Source organism: Sus scrofa, chromosome 2 (genome assembly GCF_054392235.1).
Source record: "Sus scrofa isolate SSC_HxYL_T2T_F1_AM1 chromosome 2, Sscrofa_HxYL_maternal_Yorkshire_Landrace_v2.0, whole genome shotgun sequence".
NCBI classification, from domain to species: Eukaryota; Metazoa; Chordata; class Mammalia; order Artiodactyla; family Suidae; genus Sus; species Sus scrofa.
Genome location: NC_139384.1, coordinates 70,741,360 through 70,760,992, shown reverse-complemented (window position 1 = coordinate 70,760,992; position 19,633 = coordinate 70,741,360). Strand labels below are relative to the sequence as shown.

General features: G+C 37.5%; 1 protein-coding gene across 2 annotated transcripts; it reads left to right on the top strand.

The window, feature by feature from the left end:
• Positions 1–432: 432 nt before the first annotated feature.
• On the top strand, positions 433–9,493 carry LOC100525329 (olfactory receptor 10H3-like). 2 transcript variants are annotated; one of them, XM_085012600.1, is made up of 2 exons: positions 433–447; positions 8,555–9,493. In XM_085012600.1, exon 2 carries the CDS (start codon positions 8,645–8,647, stop codon positions 9,491–9,493), a length of 849 nt encoding a protein of 282 aa, XP_084868726.1. In that variant the 5' UTR covers positions 433–447; positions 8,555–8,644. The 2 variants fall into 2 exon arrangements, with proteins under 2 accessions (XP_084868726.1, XP_020940757.2); XM_021085098.2 differs by lacking the exon at positions 433–447 and having other exon boundaries at positions 8,528–9,493.
• The last annotated feature ends 10,140 nt before the right edge of the window (positions 9,494–19,633 follow it).

Below are 19,633 nucleotides of genomic sequence, written 5' to 3'. Positions count from 1 at the left end.
TTTTTGTTAACAATTATTTAAAAAAATACGTACTGTGTGTGTTTAGGTTTGCATGTATTCTTGCAAGTTATGTATTGTTTTCTGTATGCATATAATTTATTTATTTTTTATATAATGATTTTAATTTTTTTCCATTATAGTGGGTTTACAGTGTTCTGTCAATTTTCTACTATATAGCATGGTGACCCAGTTACACATACATGTATACACTTTTTTCTCAATTTAAAGTTGATTTTTAATTTTTTAAACCAATGGGTTTTATTTTATTAGAGAAGTTTTAGGTTTACAGAAAAACTGATCCAATAGTATAGCAGGTCCCAACTTATCTCCTTTTCCTGCACACAGTTTCCTCTATTATTTATATTGGTACATTTGTTACAACTGATGAACCAATATGGATATAATTTACTTAAGTCCAAGTTTACATTAAGCATCACTCTTGGTGTGGTGTATTCTATGGGGTGACAAATATGTAATGATACATATATACTGTTCCAGTTTCATACAGACTGGTTTCATGTTCCATATTTTTAATTTTTTTCTTTTTTTAAAAATTAGAGTATGGTTGCTTTACAGTGTTGTGCATAGCACAGGGAACCATATTCATTCTCCTGGGATAGACCATTATGGGAGATAACATGAGATAAAGAATGTGTATATTCTTCTTCTATATTTTGTGTGCCCAAATGGAATTATGCTGGATAATCTTTATTTGTTCAACATTATTTTAAAAGTCTATTTATACTGCTATGTGTACATCTAATATCTGTTTGTTTCCATCTGTTTGGCGCTCCAGTGTCTGCATCTAACCCATCTGACCTGAATTATTCCCAATTGCGACAAGCAGTTTTTTCCAATTCCCCCTCTACAACAATGCTACAAAGGACATCCTCTTAGTTACTTCTTTATAAATAGGTTTGAGGAGAGAGATGGGTTTAGGATTAAATTTGCTGATGTACAGAGCTTGTATGTTCTGAATTTTCACCATTCTACCTTCTCACCAGCAGTACAGGAAGATTATTTTGCCCCATAGTCCAATCAACATGGACTTTTCTAATTTGGGGAACTGAATAGGTGTACAATAAAATTCCATTGCCATTTCCATTCTATCCCCATCTACCCCTCTTTTCCTGAGCATCTTTTCATTTACATGTAACTTCCTCTGTGATTTATCTGCTCATATCTTTTCCTCATTTTTATATTGAGGTTCCTACCTTCTTTTATTTATTCTTCTAGATCATATTTGTCAGGTTTTTTTTTTTTTTTTGGACAGGGGGATTTGGACATGCCTGTGGCATATGGAGGTTCCAGGGCCAGGGATTGAATCCAAGCAACAATTGTGACATATACCACATCTGCAGCAACAGTGGATCCTTAATCTTCTGTTCCACAGAGAGAATGCCTTATTTGTCAGTTTTACAAAATGCAAATTATCTTTTCCCAACTTTCCATCCACCTGATAATTTTACCTAAAATATCCCGCATGGGACCATAGTACTTAATGTTGATGTTTTCATGCCTTAAAAAAAAATCGCCTTAAATTCTGTGCCTTTAAAAATCACCAGTTGCTGCAAATGACATTATTTTGTTCTTTTTTATGGCTGAGTAGTATTCCATTGTGTATATGTACCACATCTTCCTAATCCAATCATCTGTTGATGTACATTTGGGTTGTTTCCATGTCTTGGCTATTATGAATAGTGCTGCAATTAACATGCAGATACATGTGTCTATTTTAAGGAAAGTTTTGTCAGACTTGTGGTTGCCAAGGGGGAGGGAGTGGGATGGATTGGGAGCTTGGGGTTAATAGATGCAGACTATTGCCTTTGGAATGGATTAGCAATGAGATCCTGCTACGTAACACTGGGAACTATGTGTAGTCACTTATGATGGTGCATGATAATGTGAGAAAAAAGAATCTATACATGTATGTGTAACTGGGTCACCATACTGTACAGTAGAAAATTGACAGAATGCTATAAACTAGCTATAATGAAAAAAAATCACTATACAAATTTGAAAAATCAACAAAGTAATTCTTTACACTTTCTCTATTAAACTTACACATTATATTTCATATTTATGTCCTGAATCCAAATGGTTTTCACCTTTGCAGTGTGGTCTTGAGTGAAAATTCAGATTTACTTTGCTTCATAACATGAACATTTTCCCACCACAAAGTAGTAAAAAATCCACCTTTTCCCTTTGATTTGTGCCACTACCTTTATCATATATTAGGTGTTGAATAATGAAGGGATATTTTCTTTGATATATAATCAGTTTTATCAGTATCTATGTCTATTTCAGGTTAATACTTAAAAAATGACTATGATTCTATAATGTGTCTCACTACCTGGGAGGCTTTATCTTTCTTATTTACTTCTTTTTTTCTGTAAGATTAGCATAGTTTTGCACTGACTTTATTTTTAGAAGGAATTTCTGGTTAGTTTTATCAAATTCACAGTTAATACACTGGAATTGTAACTGCAATTGCACTGATGGTATAATTGGGAGAAAAGTTGATCTCATAATATTAGCGCAACTCATCTGAGAGTGTAGACTGTTTTCATATATTCAGATCATCTTCTACATTTTTATTAGTGGTTAAAATTTTGTCTTTTGTGATACTGAATTTTTTGGTTAAATCCTAGGTATTTTATAAGAGAGGATTTCAAAGTATGAGATGAGGACCCCTAGGAGTCTTGGAGACACTTCCTGGGGGTCCATCATGTCCTAACTTTTCCAATTACATGTATTGATATATTTTAATCACATAATACAATTAAAACAATGTGTTCCCACAGACTAAATGTAGAAGCAGATATGAGCATCAACTTGTCTCCTACTAGGCAAACATTAGGCATATTTGCAAACATGTAAAACAAGGGCACACTTCTCACTAAATGTTTTTTGGAAATGTAGTTACTCTCACATAATATGTTATTAATATTAACACATAATAGGTTTATTATGATTATTTTAAATGTACTAATAAAGAAATATTTTTGAAGAGTCTCTGTTTTAATTTCTAATATGGTAAAAATAAATAGTTATAATTCACCTAAACAAAAGTCCTTTTAGGGCCTCAATAGTTTTTGAACATAAAGGGGTCCAAAGACCAAAATTCTTGACAGCTATTTCTTTATAGTTTGTGTCACTATTGGGAGTCTTCTCTTCATTTTAACTTAAATTATATACTTTGAATGATTATTACTGGTATAATACCATGAGAAATACTATGTTTTTTTTTTTTTTTTTTTTTTTTTTTTTTTTTTTTTTAAGGGTTTGATAATTCTTTTTTTTTTTTTTTTTTTTTTTTTTTTATTAAATTTTATTTTATTTTCCCACTGTACAGCAAGGGGGTCAGGTTATCCTTACATGTATACATTACAATTACAGTTTTTCCCCCCACCATTTCTTCTGTTGCAACATGAGTATCTAGACATAGTTCTCAATGCTATTCAGCGGGATCTCCTTGTAAATCTATTCTACGTTGTGACTGATAAGCCCAAGCTCCCGATCCCTCCCACTCCCTCCCCCTCCCATCAGGCAACCACAAGTCTCTTCTCCAAGTCCATGATTGATTTTCTTTTCTGAGGAGATGTTCATTTGTGCTGGATATTAGATTCCAGTTATAAGTGATGTCATATGGTATTTGTCTTTGTCTTTCTGGCTCATTTCACTCAGTATGAGATTCTCTAGTTCCATCCATGTTGCTGCAAATGGCATGATGTCATCCTTTTTAATGGCTGAGTAGTATTCCATCGTGTATATATACCACATCTTCCGAATCCAATCCTCTGTCGATGGACATTTGGATTGTTTCCATGTCCTGGCTATTGTGAATAGTGCTGCAATGAACATGCGGGTGCATGTGTCTCTTTTAAGTAGAGCTTTGTCCGGATAGATGCCCAAGAGTGGGATTGCAGGGTCATATGGAAGTTCTATGTATAGATTTCTAAGGTATCTCCAAACTGTTCTCCATAGTGGCTGTACCAGTTTACATTCCCACCAACAGTGCAGGAGGGTTCCCTTTTCTCCACAGCCCCTCCAGCACTTGTTATTTGTGGATTTATGAATGATGGCCATTCTGACTGGTGTGAGGTGGTATCTCATGGTAGTTTTGATTTGCATTTCTCTTATAATCAGCGATGTTGAGCATTTTTTCATGTGTTTGTTGGCCATCTGTATATCTTCTTTGGAGAAATGTCTATTCAGGTCTTTTGCCCATTTTTCCATTGATTGATTGGTTTTTTTGCTGTTGAGTTGTATAAGTTGCTTGTATATTCTAGAGATTAAGCCCTTGTCAGTTGCATCATTTGAAACTATTTTCTCCCATTCTGTAAGTTGTCTTTTTGTTTTCTTTTGGGTTTCCTTTGCTGTGCAAAAGCTTTTCAGTTTGATGAGGTCCCATGGGTTTATTTTTGCTCTAGTTTCTATTGCTTTGGGAGACTGACCTGAGAAAATATTCATGATGTTGATGTCAGAGAGTGTTTTGCCTATGTTTTCTTCTAGGAGTTTGATGGTGTCTTGTCGTATATTTAAGTCTTTCAGCCATTTGGAGTTTATTTTTGTGCATGGTGTGAGGGTGTGTTCTAGTTTCATTGCTTTGCATACAGCTGTCCAGGTTTCCCAGCAATGCTTGCTGAATAGACTTTCCTTTTCCCATTTGATGTTCTTGCCTCCCTTGTCAAAGATTAATTGACCATAGGTGTCAGGGTTAATTTCCAGATTCTCTATTCTGTTCCATTGGTCTGTCTGTCTGTTTTGATACCAGTACCACACTGTTTTGATGACTGTGGCTTTGTAGTATTTCTTGAAGTCTGGGAGAGTTATGCCTCCTGCTTGGTTTTTGTTTCTCAGGATTGCTTTGGCGATTCTGGGTCTTTTGTTGTTCCATATAAATGTTTGGATTGTTTGTTCTAGTTCTGTGAAAAATGTCATGGGTAATTTGATAGGGATTGCATTGAATCTGTAGATTGCTTTGGGTAGGATGGCCATTTTCACAATATTGATTTTTCCAATCCAGGAACATGGAATATCTTTCCATTTTTTTACATCTTCTTTGATTTCTTTGATTAAGGTTTTATAGTTCTCGGCATATAGGTCCTTTACCTCTTTGGTTAGGTGTATTCCGAGGTATTTGATTTTGTGAGGTACAATTTTAAAAGGTATCGTATTTTTGTATTCCTTTTCTAATGCTTCATTGCTGGTATACAGAAATGCAACTGACTTCTGAATGTTAATCTTATATCCTGCCACTTTGCTGAATTTATTAATCAGTTCAAGGAGTTTTGGGGTTGAGTCCTTAGGGTTTTCTAGGTATAGAATCATGTCATCTGCATACAGTGACAGTTTGATCTCTTCTCTTCCTATATGGATGCCTTTGATTTCTTTTGTTTGTCTAATTGCTGTGGCTAAGACTTCCAAAACTATGTTGAAGAGCAGTGGTGAGAGTGGGCATCCCTGTCTTGTTCCAGATTTGAGTGAGAAGGCTTTCAGTTTTTCCCCATTGAGGATTATATTTGCTGTGGGTTTATCATAAATGGCTTTGATTATATTCAGGAATGTTCCCTCTATACCCACTTTGGCGAGGGTCTTGATCATGAATGGATGTTGAACTTTGTCAAATGCTTTTTCTGCATCTATTGAGATGATCATATGATTTTTGACTTTTTTTTTGTTAATGTGGTGTATGATGTTGATTGATTTGCGTATGTTGAACCATCCTTGTGAACCTGGGATGAACCCAACCTGGTCATGGTGTATAATTTTTTTGATATGTTGTTGGATTCGGTTGGCTAAGATTTTGTTGAGAAGTTTTGCATCTATATTCATCAATGATATTGGGCGATAGTTTTCTTTTTTGGTGGTATCTCTGCCTGGTTTTGGAATGAGGGTGATGGTGGCCTCATAGAATGTCTTTGGGAGTATTCCTTCTTCTTCAACCTTTTGAAAGAGTTTAAGGAGGATGGGCACCAATTCCTCTTTATATGTTTGATCGAATTCACCTGTGAAGCCATCTGGTCCTGGGCTTTTATTTGTAGGGAGTGATTTTATGACCTCTTCAATTTCATTTCTAGTGATTGGTCTGTTCAGTTGGTCTGTTTCTGCTTGATTCAGTTTTGGCAGGCTGTAAGATTCTAGAAAATTGTCCATTTCTTCCAGATTGTCAAACTTATTGCCATATAGTTGTTCATAGTATTCTCTTATGGTTTTTTGTATTTCTGCTGTATCCGTTGTGATTTCTCCTTTTTCATTTATAATTTTGGTGATTTGGGTTCTTTCTCTCCTCTTTTTAGTGAGTCTGGCCAGGGGTTTATCAATTTTGTTCACCTTTTCAAAGAACCAGCTCTTGGTTTTATTAATTTTCTCTATTGTTTTTTGAGTCTCTATTTTATTGATTTCTTCTTTGATCTTTACAATTTCCTTCCTTCTGCTGACTTTAGGACTTCTTTGTTCTTCTTTTTCTAATTCATTTAGGTGGAGGGTTAAGTTGTCAATTTGGGATCTTTCTTCTTTTTTGAGAAAGGCCTGGATTGCTATAAATTTCCCTCTGAGCACTGCTTTCGCAGCATCCCATAGATTTTGAGAGGTTATGTCTTCATTATCATTTGTTTCAAGATAGTTTTTAATTTCCTTCTTGATTTCCTCATTGACCCATTGGTGTTTTAGTAGCATGTTGTTTAGTCTCCATGGAGTAGGTTTTTTCTCTTTCCTTTTCCCATGGTTGATTTCTAATTTCATGGCATTGTGGTCAGAGAAGATACTTGAGATAATTTCTATGCTCCTAAATTTATTGAGATTCGCTTTATGTCCCAATATGTGGTCGATTCTTGAGAATGTTCCATGAGCATTTGAGAAGAATGTGTATTCTGATTTTTTTGGATGTAGTGTCCTGAAGATATCAATTAAGTCTAACTTTTCTATTGTTTCCTTTAGGATCTCTGTTGCTTTATTGGTTTTCTGTCTAGAGGATCTGTCCATTGATGTGAGGGGGGTATTTAGGTCTCCTACTATGATTGTATTCTCATCAATATCTCCCTTTATGTCTGTTAATATTTGTTGTATGTATCTGGGTGCTCCTATGTTTGGGGCATATATGTTGATGATAGTAACATCCTCTCCTTGGATGGATCCCTTAATCATTAAATAGTGTCCTTCTTTGTCTTTCTTTATGTCTTTTGTTTTAAAGTCTATTTTGTCTGATATGAGCGTTGCAACTCCTGCTTTTCTGTCATGTCTATTGGCATGAAATACTTTTCCCCAGCCTTTCACTTTCAATCTATATGTATCTTTTGTCCTAAGGTGAGTTTCTTGTAGGCAGCATATTGAAGGTTTTTGCCGTTTTATCCACTCAGCCATTCTGTGTCTTTTGATTGGGGCATTCAGTCCATTGACATTTAAGGTGATAATTGATAGATGATTATTTATTGCCATTTGATCCTCGTGTTCCAGTTGATTCTATGGTTCTCCATTCTTCTTTTTTTTTTTTTTTTTGGTTGGATGGTCTCCTGTTATTATCTGCTTGAGTGTATTGAGAAATACTATGTTTTTTGAAAGTTGATCTTGCCTTCTTCAGAATTGTACTCTTACTGTTCTAACATTGATCCTTTTCTCTCTTCTGGAGAGATGTTCAGGTCTCTTCCCTTCAAGTCCTTATGTATCTTTTTTTTTCTTTCTTTATAGCTCCACTCATGACTTTCAGTTTCACGTTAAAGAACATCAGAGACAGTGAGTAGCCTTGGCTTGTTTCTGATCTTAAATAATGCATGTATAGTTCCCCACCTAGTATACTATTAGCTAATATTTAGTATCTATTTTTATCCAGCTAAGAAAGTCTTCTTCAATTTCATGTTGCAAAAAGTCTTTTTCAAAAAGTCCTCAATAGCTATACATATACCAAATCATTATGTTGTACACCTAAAACTAATATACTGTTAAATGTCAATTATATCAGTTTAAAAACCATAAAATAGTAGTTGAACTTTAGAACACGATTCCTTACTTGATCAAAATAATTACATGATTTTTTTAAAGGTATGTGATGAATCACATGATGCTGCACCATCTTGTCATTTATGGGATAAACCAACATCACTTGATCATAGTTTGCTATTTTTACTATACCCATTTCCTTTGACTAGGTGATGTCTCATAATGGATTTTCAAATCCACATGGATAGGTAAAGCAGGACCATAATTATTTTTCTTACAAACATTCCCACTATAACCCTGGTCATCTATGTCTATCTTGATTATAAGCCTAAACATTTTATTTCTTTTTGATGGTTAATAAAAACCCAGGAGGCAAACTTTGCCTTAATCACATAATATACTAATATAATTTATCATAATCACAATGAATGGTAAGAACTATTATGATTTCCTCCATTTTACTGATGAAGATTGCATGACCCAGAGAAGTTAAGCAAATACTTATATAGTATAAAAGTCTTTAATTGCCATTTAATCTATGTTAGAGCCTATGTTTTAACCACTTGTTTTCATTCAGTTTCTGATCTCAACAGATGCAGCATCCTTGTCTGGTCAGAACTATAGCACAGTGTCTGAATTCATCCTCATCGGCTTCTCCAACTTCCCTCAGCAGCTCCTACCCACCTTCTTCCTGCTCTACCTGCTGATGTACCTGTTCACGCTGCTGGGGAACCTGCTCATCATGACCACCATCTGGAGGGAGCACAGCCTCCACACACCCATGTACCTCTTCCTGTGTGCCCTCTCCACCTCTGAGATTCTCTTCACTGTTGCCATCACACCTCGCATGCTAGTCGACATGCTCTCCGTCTACCGCTCCATCACTTTTGTGGCCTGTGCCAGCCAGATGTTCTTCTCCTTCACATTTGGCTACACCCACTCCTTCCTGCTCATGATCCTGGGCTATGACCGCTATGTGGCCATCTGCCACCCTCTTCACTACAACATGCTCATGAGCACACGTGACTGTGCCCGTCTTGTGTCCTGGTCCTGGGCTGGAGGTTCAGCTGTGGGGATGATGGTGACATTGATAGTTTTTAACCTCACCTTCTGTGGATCTAATGTGATCCATCATTTCTTCTGTCATGTCTTTTCCCTTTTGAAATTGACCTGTGGAAATGAGACATCCTCTCTCACCATCGTTGTGATCCTGGTGTGTGTCACAGCCCTGATGGGGTGTTTATTCCTCATTGTTCTCTCCTATGTCTTCATCGTGGCTGCCATCTTGAGGATCCCCTCTGCTGAGGGCCGGCACAAGACCTTCTCCACTTGTGTCTCCCACCTCACCATAGTTATTGTGCACTACGGTTTTGCCTCCATCATCTACCTCAAGCCCAAGGGCCCCCGTTCTATGGACAGTAACACTCTGATGACCACCACCTATACAGTCTTCACCCCCTTTCTGAGTCCAATCATTTTCAGCCTCCGGAATAAGGAGCTGAAGAATGCTATAAAGAGAAGCTTCCAAAGAGCTTTCTGTCCCCTAAGCTCCTGACCACAAGGGTTGTGGTAAGAAATATGATAGAAAAGTTGGGGATAATAATGTCTGTCTTCATAGAACTCTTACAGTGATTCAAGTATAAGAAAATACCCACACTCCACAGGAGTTCGAGTAGCTATTTGTCTTTATCCAATTTTCCCCCTTCTTGCATAGGCTCAAGTCATCATAACCTCTTATTCATACTCAGTGGGATGAACTATATCCCATTAACCATGCCTAAGAATGTGTTATCTATTTATAGGCAGGTGGGGAGCACCACATGGATGTGTCAGGACCCTGATGCATGTGCGTCTTCTTGAATGGACTAGAAAGAGAATACTTTGTCCCTCAGCCCCTCAAAATAAGAATAAACAAAACCTAAAGATAATAACCCTTCTGAATTGGCTGTTTTATGTATAAAGTAATGTATCTAATGTTTTATAATTATTACATTTTAATTATAGCAAAAGTACAAAGGAATATAAAGTATATATAAAGTATAAAGTATTTGATGCTGATAATGGTGTACTATTTATAATTCCTCACTGCACATTGTAGTGATGAGTCTAAGCGAAGTTTTTATGTTGAGTTGAATTGAGTGAACGATGTGAGAATGGAAAAGAGAGAGAGTGAGAGAACAGGCTAGTAGGAGTAGAGTCCTTTAAATAAATCTAATCATTCAATTGTGTTAAAAATATAAAATATTTGAGGTAAAATCTGGGAAAGAGAGAGGAAGGAGGAGGTTGGCAATAGGGCAATAGGGCAATATGCATAGGAAAAAGAGGAATAAAGGGAGGATTATAGAAGTAGGGATGGGTAGAAAGAGGGGGAGAGGGGAGAGACACAAAGAGGGATCAGTGATTTGGTAAGGATATAGGCATATAAAAAGGTATTACTATCTCCCATCTTATGGAAATCTTTCCCTTTTTTCCATGCACATAAATTTCAGCACAATAATTTCTCATTAGTGTGTTTCAGTTTCATCTATGTGAGGTGTGAAATGAAAGACAGAGTGCTGTCTCAAGATGGCAAAGACAGGTCAGAGCTACCTATGGGTACCTTCATTATGAAGAAGGGAAATGGTGGAGGTCACCAAAAATGTGACTTAAGGAAGTCACAGGGAACTTTATTTATTTATTTATTTTTTGTCTTTTTGCTATTTCTTTGGGCTGCTCCCTCAGCATATGGAGGTTCCCAGGCTAGGGATCCAATCAGAGCCATAGCCACTGGCCTACGCCAGAGCCACAGCAACGCGGGATCCGAGCCGTGTCTGCAACCTACACCACAGCTCACGGCAATGCCAAATCGTTAACCCACTGAGCAAGGGCAGGGACCGAACCTGCAACCTCATGGTTCCTAGTCGGATTCGTTAACCACTGCGCCACGACGGGAACTCCTAAAAAAAGAAAAATTGACAGAAGTCCTGAACAGATATTTCTCCAAAGAAGATATATGATGACCAACATGCACATGAAAAAATGCTCATCACTAATTATTAGAGAAATACAAATCAAAACTACAATGAGGTACCACCTCACACCAGTCAGAATGGCTATAATTTCCATTTCTTTGTACTTTATATCTTTTAGCTCTTTGTTAAATATTTCTTGTATCTTCTTGGTCTGTGCATCCTTTCTTTTTCCAAGATCTTGGATTACCTTTGCTATCATAACTTTAAAATATTATTCAGGTAGATTGCCTGTCTCTGCTTCTCTTAGTTTTTCTTAAAGGGTTTGATCTTGTTCCTTCTTCTGGAACATATTTCTCTTCCATCTCATTTTGTTGGACTTTCTGTGTTTGTGGTCTCCATTCCACAGGCTTCAGAATTATAGTCCCTCTTGCTTCTAGTGTGTGCCCCCTAATGGGTTCGCTGGTCTAGGGGCTTGTGCAGGCTTCCTAGTGGGAGGGACTGGTACCTAGTCACTGGTGAATTGAGCTGTGTCTTGTCCCTCTGGTGGGCAAGACCATGTCAAGTGGTGTGTTTAGAACAGGCTTGTGGGCTCAGGCAGACTTTAGATGGAGCTGTGTTGCTGCCCTGTTTTTGACTGAAGCCTGCAGACTGTTTCATGGGGCCACATCTTGGTGACAAAATGGTGATCCCTAGGAGAGCTCACAAAGATGAATTTTCCCTGGGAGCTGCTCCACCTGTTTCCTTGACACAAAGTGTGCCACAGCTGACACCGCCTCCCCAGGAGAATCTCAGGTACCTGTAGGTTATGTCTAACCCAGGCTACTAGAGTGTCACTGCTTTACCCTGGATCCTTGTGCACATGAGAAACTGTGTGCATCCTCCAAGAGTGGAGTCTCTCTTTCCCATAGTCCTCTGGTGCTATTGTACTCAAGCACCACTGTCCTTCGAAACCAAAAGCATTGAGGGCTCTGCCTCTCAATGCCATACCCCGAGGCTGGGGAACCTGATGTGCGGTTCAGAACTCTCATTCCTATGGGAGAATCTCGGTGATATTGTTTTCCAATTTGTGGGTTGCCTATCTGGTGAAAATGGGATTTGATTATATCACAAAGCACCACTCCTACAAAGTTGTAATGGCTTTTTCTTTGTCTTTGGGTGTAGAATATCTTTTTTTGCTAAGTTCTATTCATTTTTGTCATGATTGTTCAGCAGTTAGATGTGATTTTAGATGTGATTTCATGAGAGGAGGGGAGCTCAGGTCCATCTACTCCACCATCTTCTCTCCAACCACCTCTATGTTTAATTTTTAAAAAGATTCCAGACTCTTTCCTAAAGTGGCTGAACAATTTTGCATTCCTCTCGTCAATGTAGTAGCATTCAATTTTTTCACATCCTTTTCAATACTCCTTTTTATCCGTCTTGTTGATATAGCTATCTTGTGAGTATGAAGTGGTATCTCATGTTTTTTATTTTGCATTTTGCCAATGAGTAAAAGTGCTGAGAATTTTATCACATGCCTTTTGGCTATTGCTATATATGTTCTTGGAGAAATATTATTGATACACTTATCCATTTTAAAAATTGGGTTGTCTTTCTGTTGTTGAGTTCTAAGAACTTTTCATATTTTCTAGTTATAAGTTCCCTAACAGCAATGTGGTTTTCAAATATTTTCTCACATTCTATGAGATGTGTCCTCACTCCTTTGTTGATATTCTTTGCAGTAAAGAAGGATTTTAATTATAGAAAAATTCAATGTATGTATTTTCTCTTTTGTTGCTTCTGCTTTTGTTATCATATCTAAAAATGTTTTCCTTAATCCAAAGTCCTGTAGATTCACACCAATGCTATCATCTAAGAATTTTATAGTTTTAGCTCTTACATTTAGGCCTTTGATTCATTTGGAGTTAATCTTTTTATATAGCATGAAGAGGAGAAGAATCTTTGTTTTGACTGGTTCAGTGTGGTTGCAATCTCCTTGAAAATTACCATTCTGTGAACTTCTATATGTTACCCATGCTTGTGATCATACAATTTTGTGAGGGAGAAAAATTATTACATACATATGTGTGGGCATATACATTATTCATGTTGATTAGCTAGTAGCAACATTATAACTGGCTATTGGGCTACTACCACCACTGCTGATATAGCAGTAATAAAAAATCATAATAGTTACTATATGGGTATATACTGGATGTGGAACACTATTCAGTACCTTTAATAGAGCATTGATTTGTTTTTAAAAACATGCAGAAAAAAAACCCAGTTTGTGCCAACATCAAATGACTTGTTATTTGCAAATTCCCAATGCCTTTGAAATCCTAGGAAGTGACTTGTTTCCAAGCTGAGTGTTTGGTATGTGGATGTTAAAGGGATAGAATACACAGTTTATATAGCCAACTAGGAAATTTTAGGAGGCTTTAGAAGATAATTATTAGTTATTCATCATTCAAGAAAACAGTCAGAAAATAGTGAAACAAAACATTCTTGCTTAACAGCAAAACTAACAACAAAATTGTACGTCAAGTCAATGACACCTGCATTCTGCAGGTTGAGGTCAGTAAGGTAATGATTCCTAGGACATGCTCTCTGCACACGCTAAAAACAAAAATTTAGGGGAAAGGTAACGTTCCAAAGTAGAAGACATCATTATATTAAACCAGAGATAATTTACCGTATTTTAGCATATGTTACTATCATCCCTCTGATTTGAATAGCACCATGACGGCTCAAGTTGGGCCATGTAGGGACAAAACTCTCCTGCTAATGTGGAGAAAGAGTTGATGATGGAATCTTGATATCTTCTCAAGAATGAGGGAGTTCCCATCATGGCACAGTGGAGTTCCTATTGTGGTGCAGGGGAAACAAATCCAACTGGGAACCATAAGTTTGTGGGTTCGATTCCTGGCCTTGCTCAGTGGGTTAAGGATCAGCATTGCCACGAGCTGTGGCATAAGTGGCAGACATGGTTTGGATCCTGCCTTGCGGCTGTGGTGTAGGCTGGCAGCTATAACTCCAATTAGACCTCTAGCCTGGGAACCTCCATATGCTGCAAGTGTGGCCCTTAAAAAAAAGCAAAAAAAAAAAAAAAGTAGCAAAAAGAGAAAAAAAAGAATGATGAAGAAGCTGGTCTTCTCCCCATCCCCACTTTTCCTTTGATTATAAAAATGTAGACTATTCAGCTCTTGGGGTGGCTCTTACCTGCCTGCTTGTATCTCTCACAAGCATCCTATACTAATAAACTTTTTCCTTACCTGTCACTCTGCTGCTCACTGAACTCTTTCCTCTAAGACTGAAGAACCCATGCTCTACTGATCCTTGAAACACATTCTGTGTTTTCAACTGGAGAGGAGAGAAGGAGAGAGAGGATTCTCTACATAAGCAGTGGAGTAGGGAGAGGTATCCAGGAAAGAAAAAGGATAAGGTGGTGGCTGAACTTGATAGGGTTACAGGCTTGCTTGGTGAGAAAAGGAGGACTGGGAAAAAGAGATGAAGATCTTATTACTGGTAGTGATGGTATATTAGGGAAGTAGAGATAAGGTGATCGCTCAGAGCCTGGTGAAGAATGGGATGCACAGAACACAGGTGTTAAAAGTAGTTTTAGAAAGTTTTCACACAACATCATTTGTAAAGCTTCATTCCTTCCTCCCTATGAAATCTCTGGCAATACATCACTGTCATTACCTTGCTGAGCTAAATTTATTTGGTGACTGCATTGATGTTAGATCTTACTTCAAAGTGGGCACAGGAGGAAGCAGTCTATTCCTCTTCATATTGTAAGCAGATAGGGTAGGGGGTCCCCAGAGAAAGAGGATCAGTCATGGCTTGACATAAGAGAAGCCGTTTTTGGCCTAAGGCATTTGGTAATCAAAGCCTGGCCACAATGCTTGCCCTTGGACAGATCTCAGTAATTAATGATCTTAAGGGAAAAAAAAGAATGCAGAAGCAATGGACTGTTATCAAGCAAGAGAAGTAACAATAGCGAGGATAATACATCAGTTATAAAGACTCCCAGTTCTGTTTCAATGGTAAAGATTAGACTGAAGAGCTCAACTAGCAGATCAATGGGAACATAAGGGATAATGATATTGACCATTTCCTACTTCAATCAGCTAAAGCTAGGACTCTGTTGACCACTCAAGCCTCTTCATTAATATGCATGTACCCTTAGTCTAAAACCTCCCCAGTTTTGCTGTTTGGAGAGATCCCCAGTGTTCTCCTTACTAGTTGTAAGTAATAAATCCTTCCTTCTCCTGGGCCTTGGCTTGACTGTCTTTTGTCCTGACACCACCAACAGGTGAACCCTTACTGTTTGAGTAACAGTATCAGCTCACCCTGAAGTGGAGTGATAAAAACAAATGCAAATGGGGGGATCGTCCATGTGGCAAGTGAAATTCCCTCAAACTGCCTGGCTCTTTGGTGCAAGCAATTAAATCAATAAAAAGAAAAAAAAATACAGAAGTTCCTGTCATGGCTCAGTGGTTAAGAAACCCGACTAGCAGCCATGAGGATGTGGGTTCGATCCCTCGCCTTGCTCAATGGTTTAAGGATCCGGTGTTGCTGTGAGCTGTGGTGTAGCTCACAGATGTGGCTCGAATCCTGCATTGCTGTGGCTGTGGTGCAGGCTGGCAGCTACAACTCTGATTCAACCCCTATGGAATCTCCATATGCTGTGGGTGCAGCACTAAAAAGAGGAGAAAATGGGGGAAAAACAAAAAATATGAAAGTGGTATTTCCAATGTACAGCTGCCTATACCTATGTAGGGGAACAAAATTTGCTACCCCAAAATGTGTTTCTTTGGCATAAGGATTAAATTTGTTTATTATTTTTAAGAAACTGAAGGCTCTGGAAGTTCTTCTTTTTAACTCCCCATTAGTAGCCTAAGAATTGGGGAAAGAGGATTTTTACTAGAATTTTACTAGAATTACAACCAGAGATATCTGAAAAGAGTATGGGTTAGATGTGATGGAGGAAATGTAGAATCTACAGATCAGAGCTCACTCTGGATCCCATTGTCTCCTCTTGGCCCAGCAAAAATAGGTTTGCTTTTCCATCTTCAGGTGAATTACTTCCATCCCCTTTGAAATCCCAAAGCGCTGTCCCCAATATCCTCTTTATCCTTACTTAGGTGAGATCTTCAGGAATTTTAGAAAGGTACTCAGTTTTCCTGGGTCTCTCCCATGTATACATATTGTAAACTTTTGCTTGAAGTTTTCTCCTATTACTCTGTCTCATATAAATATAATTCTTAGACCAGCCAGAACTTAGAAAGGTAAAGAAAATTTCTTCCATCTGGACACACCCAATTCCTCAACCTTATGCAAGAAACTTTGTAAATTAGCAGAGCAATATCCAGCTCTCCATTTCAGTTCCAGTGGAAGGTTCAAGCATAATTAAAATACAAGCCAAATTGAACTATATATTAAAACGATCATACACCATGATAGAGTCAGACTTATCACAGGGGTGGAAGGATTCCTCAATATCTACAAATCAATCAATGTGATATATCACATTAACAAGCTGAAGAATAAAAATCATATGATCATCTCAATAATGCAGAAAAAGTTGTTTTACTCTTTTGACAAAATCCAACACCAATCTCTGGTAAAAACTCTCTAGAGTCCAGAAAGTGTGAATTAAGGGAACCTACCTCAACATAATAAAAGGCATATATAACAAACCCACAGATAAGGCCATTCTCAATGGTGAAAAACAAAGCATTTCTTCTAAGATCAAGAACAAGACTAGAATGTCAATTTTCACTACGGTTATTCAACATAGATAGTTTTGGAAGTCCTAGCTATGGCACTCAAAGAAGGAAAAAAATTGAAAAGAATCCAAATTGGATTCTGTTTGCAGATGACATTATAATATACCTAGAAAATCCTAAAGACACAACCATAAAACTGCTAGACCTCATCAATGATTTTGGCACAGCACATTTTCATGGATACTAGTTCGGTTCATTACCACTGAGCCATGATAGGAACACCCTAATTACCAAATTTTTATTGGTGAAATTTCTATTGGGTTGGCTATTTGCCAAATATCAGTGGCATGCTATCTCAAGCATCTCACCCTCTTTATTTTAGTTCTGTTTGCCTTGACTATTGTATTCACTTTAACAATGCAGATTCTTCCAATCCAAGGGCAGGTTATATCTTTCCATCTCTTTGTGCTGTCTTTGATTTCTTTCATCGGCTTCTTAGAGTTTTCAGAATACAGGTCTTTTGTCTCTTTTAGGTAAGTTTATTGCTAGATATTTTATTCTTCTCGATGCAACGGTAAATGGAATGGTTTCCCTAATTTCTCTTTCTGATCTTTCATTGTTAGTATATAGAAATGTAATAAATTTCTGTGTATTAACTTTGTATCCTACAACTTTTCCAAAATCATTGACAGAGATGTCATGCGCAGTTATGCAACCCATCTCTAACCTATAAGACTCCTGCTTTCTTTGTGAAGGGCAGAGCACCCTGGGATGAGTTAATATGGGAGAGAGAGTATGTGGAAAGTAACTTGGTTCCAAGGTGTCTGGTTAGGTCTTGCTGATCCTTAGAAACTGAGAGGGATAGGCACCATAGGTGGTACATCATGGGCTTCTAGAATTCAGTTTTCTTGGCTTCTGGGAGCTGCATTCTGGAAAGTTAAACTCTACTTGGGGAAGAAACAAAAGCCCCAATGCCACTAGTGCCTGGCAGAAGACCTTAACTAGTGACTAATGGGCTTAGGAGTGTAAACACTCTGGCTCTCTTGACCCTGACTGAGATAGTCTGAGGTGTGACCTGTTGCATCTCCAGAACTCCCTGACTGAGGGCAAAGTTAACTGCTATGGGGCTTTGCTTAATATCATCCCTTGCTCATCCTATAAGTTGCTCACATGCACTCTCACCCAAGGTCTCAGTTTGGGGGACCCCACCCTAAAACGCCACCCAGCTCCAAGTTCCTTATGTCTAGGCGACATTTGTGTGGTTGTTTGGGTATTTTCCTAGGAGATCAGACCTGTGGCATAAAAGAATGTGTTCAAAGTGACATCTAGCTGTTTTGGAGGTTTACTGAGACTTAGTCCTTGTAGTCAATCATTGTATTATCATAATTTAAAAATAATTTTTTTGACTAAATTATGTTTCTTTTTCAGAACAAGAAGGGACTGTTAAGGAATTTTTTTATTTTTTATTATTTTATTTTATTTATTTTTTTGTCGTTTTAGGGCCACACCCGCAGTATATGGAGGTTCCCAGGCTAGAGGTCTAATTGGAACTGTAGCCCCTGGCCTATGCTACAGCCCCACAGCAACACAGGATCCAAGCCGTGTCTACAACCTACACCACAGGTCATGGCAACACCAGATCCTTAAGCCATTGAGCAAGGCCAGGGTTCCTAGTCAGATTCATTTCCGCTGCGCCATGATGGGAACTCTGTAAAGGAAGAAATAAAGTACAAGACCTGAAATCCTTGGAAGTTTTTTTCCCCTGCTTTTCTATCAGTTCTTGATCATGGTGCTTCATTTCCTCTGTGTTTTTATTTCTTTCTGTGTACTAGGGTTCTATTTTCTCCACATCCTTGCTAACATCGGTTATTTGTAGACTTTATGATATCCATTTTGACAGGTGTGAAGCAATATCTCAATGCAATTTTGATTTGAATTTTTCTGTGTTTAGCAACATTAAGCATTTTTTAACATGCCTGTTACCATCTGCATTTCTTCTTTCTTTTATGTATTTAAGTCTTCTTACCATTTTTGGTTGGGTTCTTTGGTTCTTGATAATGAATTGTATGTGCTATTTATAATTTTTTTGGATATTAACCCCTTATCTGTCATTATTTGCAACAATTTTCTCCCACAAAGTAGCTGTCATTTCAGTTTGCTTTTGGTCTCCTTTGCTGTGCAAGAGTTTCAATTTATTTAGATCCCATTTGTTTTTTTGTCTTTATTTATTTTGCCTTAGGAGACAGATTTTTATTTTTTTGATGATATTTCTTATTAATGTATGGTTGGTTGGTTTACAGTGTTGTGCCAATGTCTGCTGTACAGCAAAGTGACCCAGTTGTACATGTACACATTATTGTCTCATATTATCTTCCACCATGTTTTATCTCAAGAGATTGGATATACTACAGAAATACAAAAAATCGTGAGAGAATACTATGAACAATTGTATCCCAACAAATTTGACAACCTAGAAGAAATGGAAAACTTTCTAGAGACTTACAGCCTGCCAAAACTGAATCAAGAAGAAACAGATCAACTGAAAAGACCAGTCACTAGAAATGAAATTGAATATGTCATAAAAATACTCCCTACAAATAAAAGTCCAGAACCAGATGGCTTCACAGAAGAATTCTACCAAACATGCAAAGAGGATCTGGTGCCCATCCTCCTTAGACTTTTTCAAAATATTGAAGAAGGAACACTCCCGCAGACATTCTATGACACCACCATCACCCTAATTCCAAAACCAGACAAAGAAACCACCAAAAAAGAAAACTATTGACCAATATCTTTGATGAATATAGACTCAAAAATTCTAAAGAAAATTTTAGCCATCCAAATCCAACAACATATCAAAACGATCATACACCACGACCAGGTGGGATTCATCCCAGGTGCACAAGGATGGTTCAACATACGCAAATCAATCAATGTCATACACCACATTAACAAAAGAAAACTCAAAAACCACATGGTCATTTCAAAAGATGCATAAAAAGCATTTGACAAAGTCCAACATCCATTAAT

Coding starts and splice junctions, on each gene's coding strand:
- LOC100525329 (XM_085012600.1), top strand. CDS start 8,645: ATGTACCTGTTCACGCTGCTGGGGAACCTGCTCATCATGACCACCATC.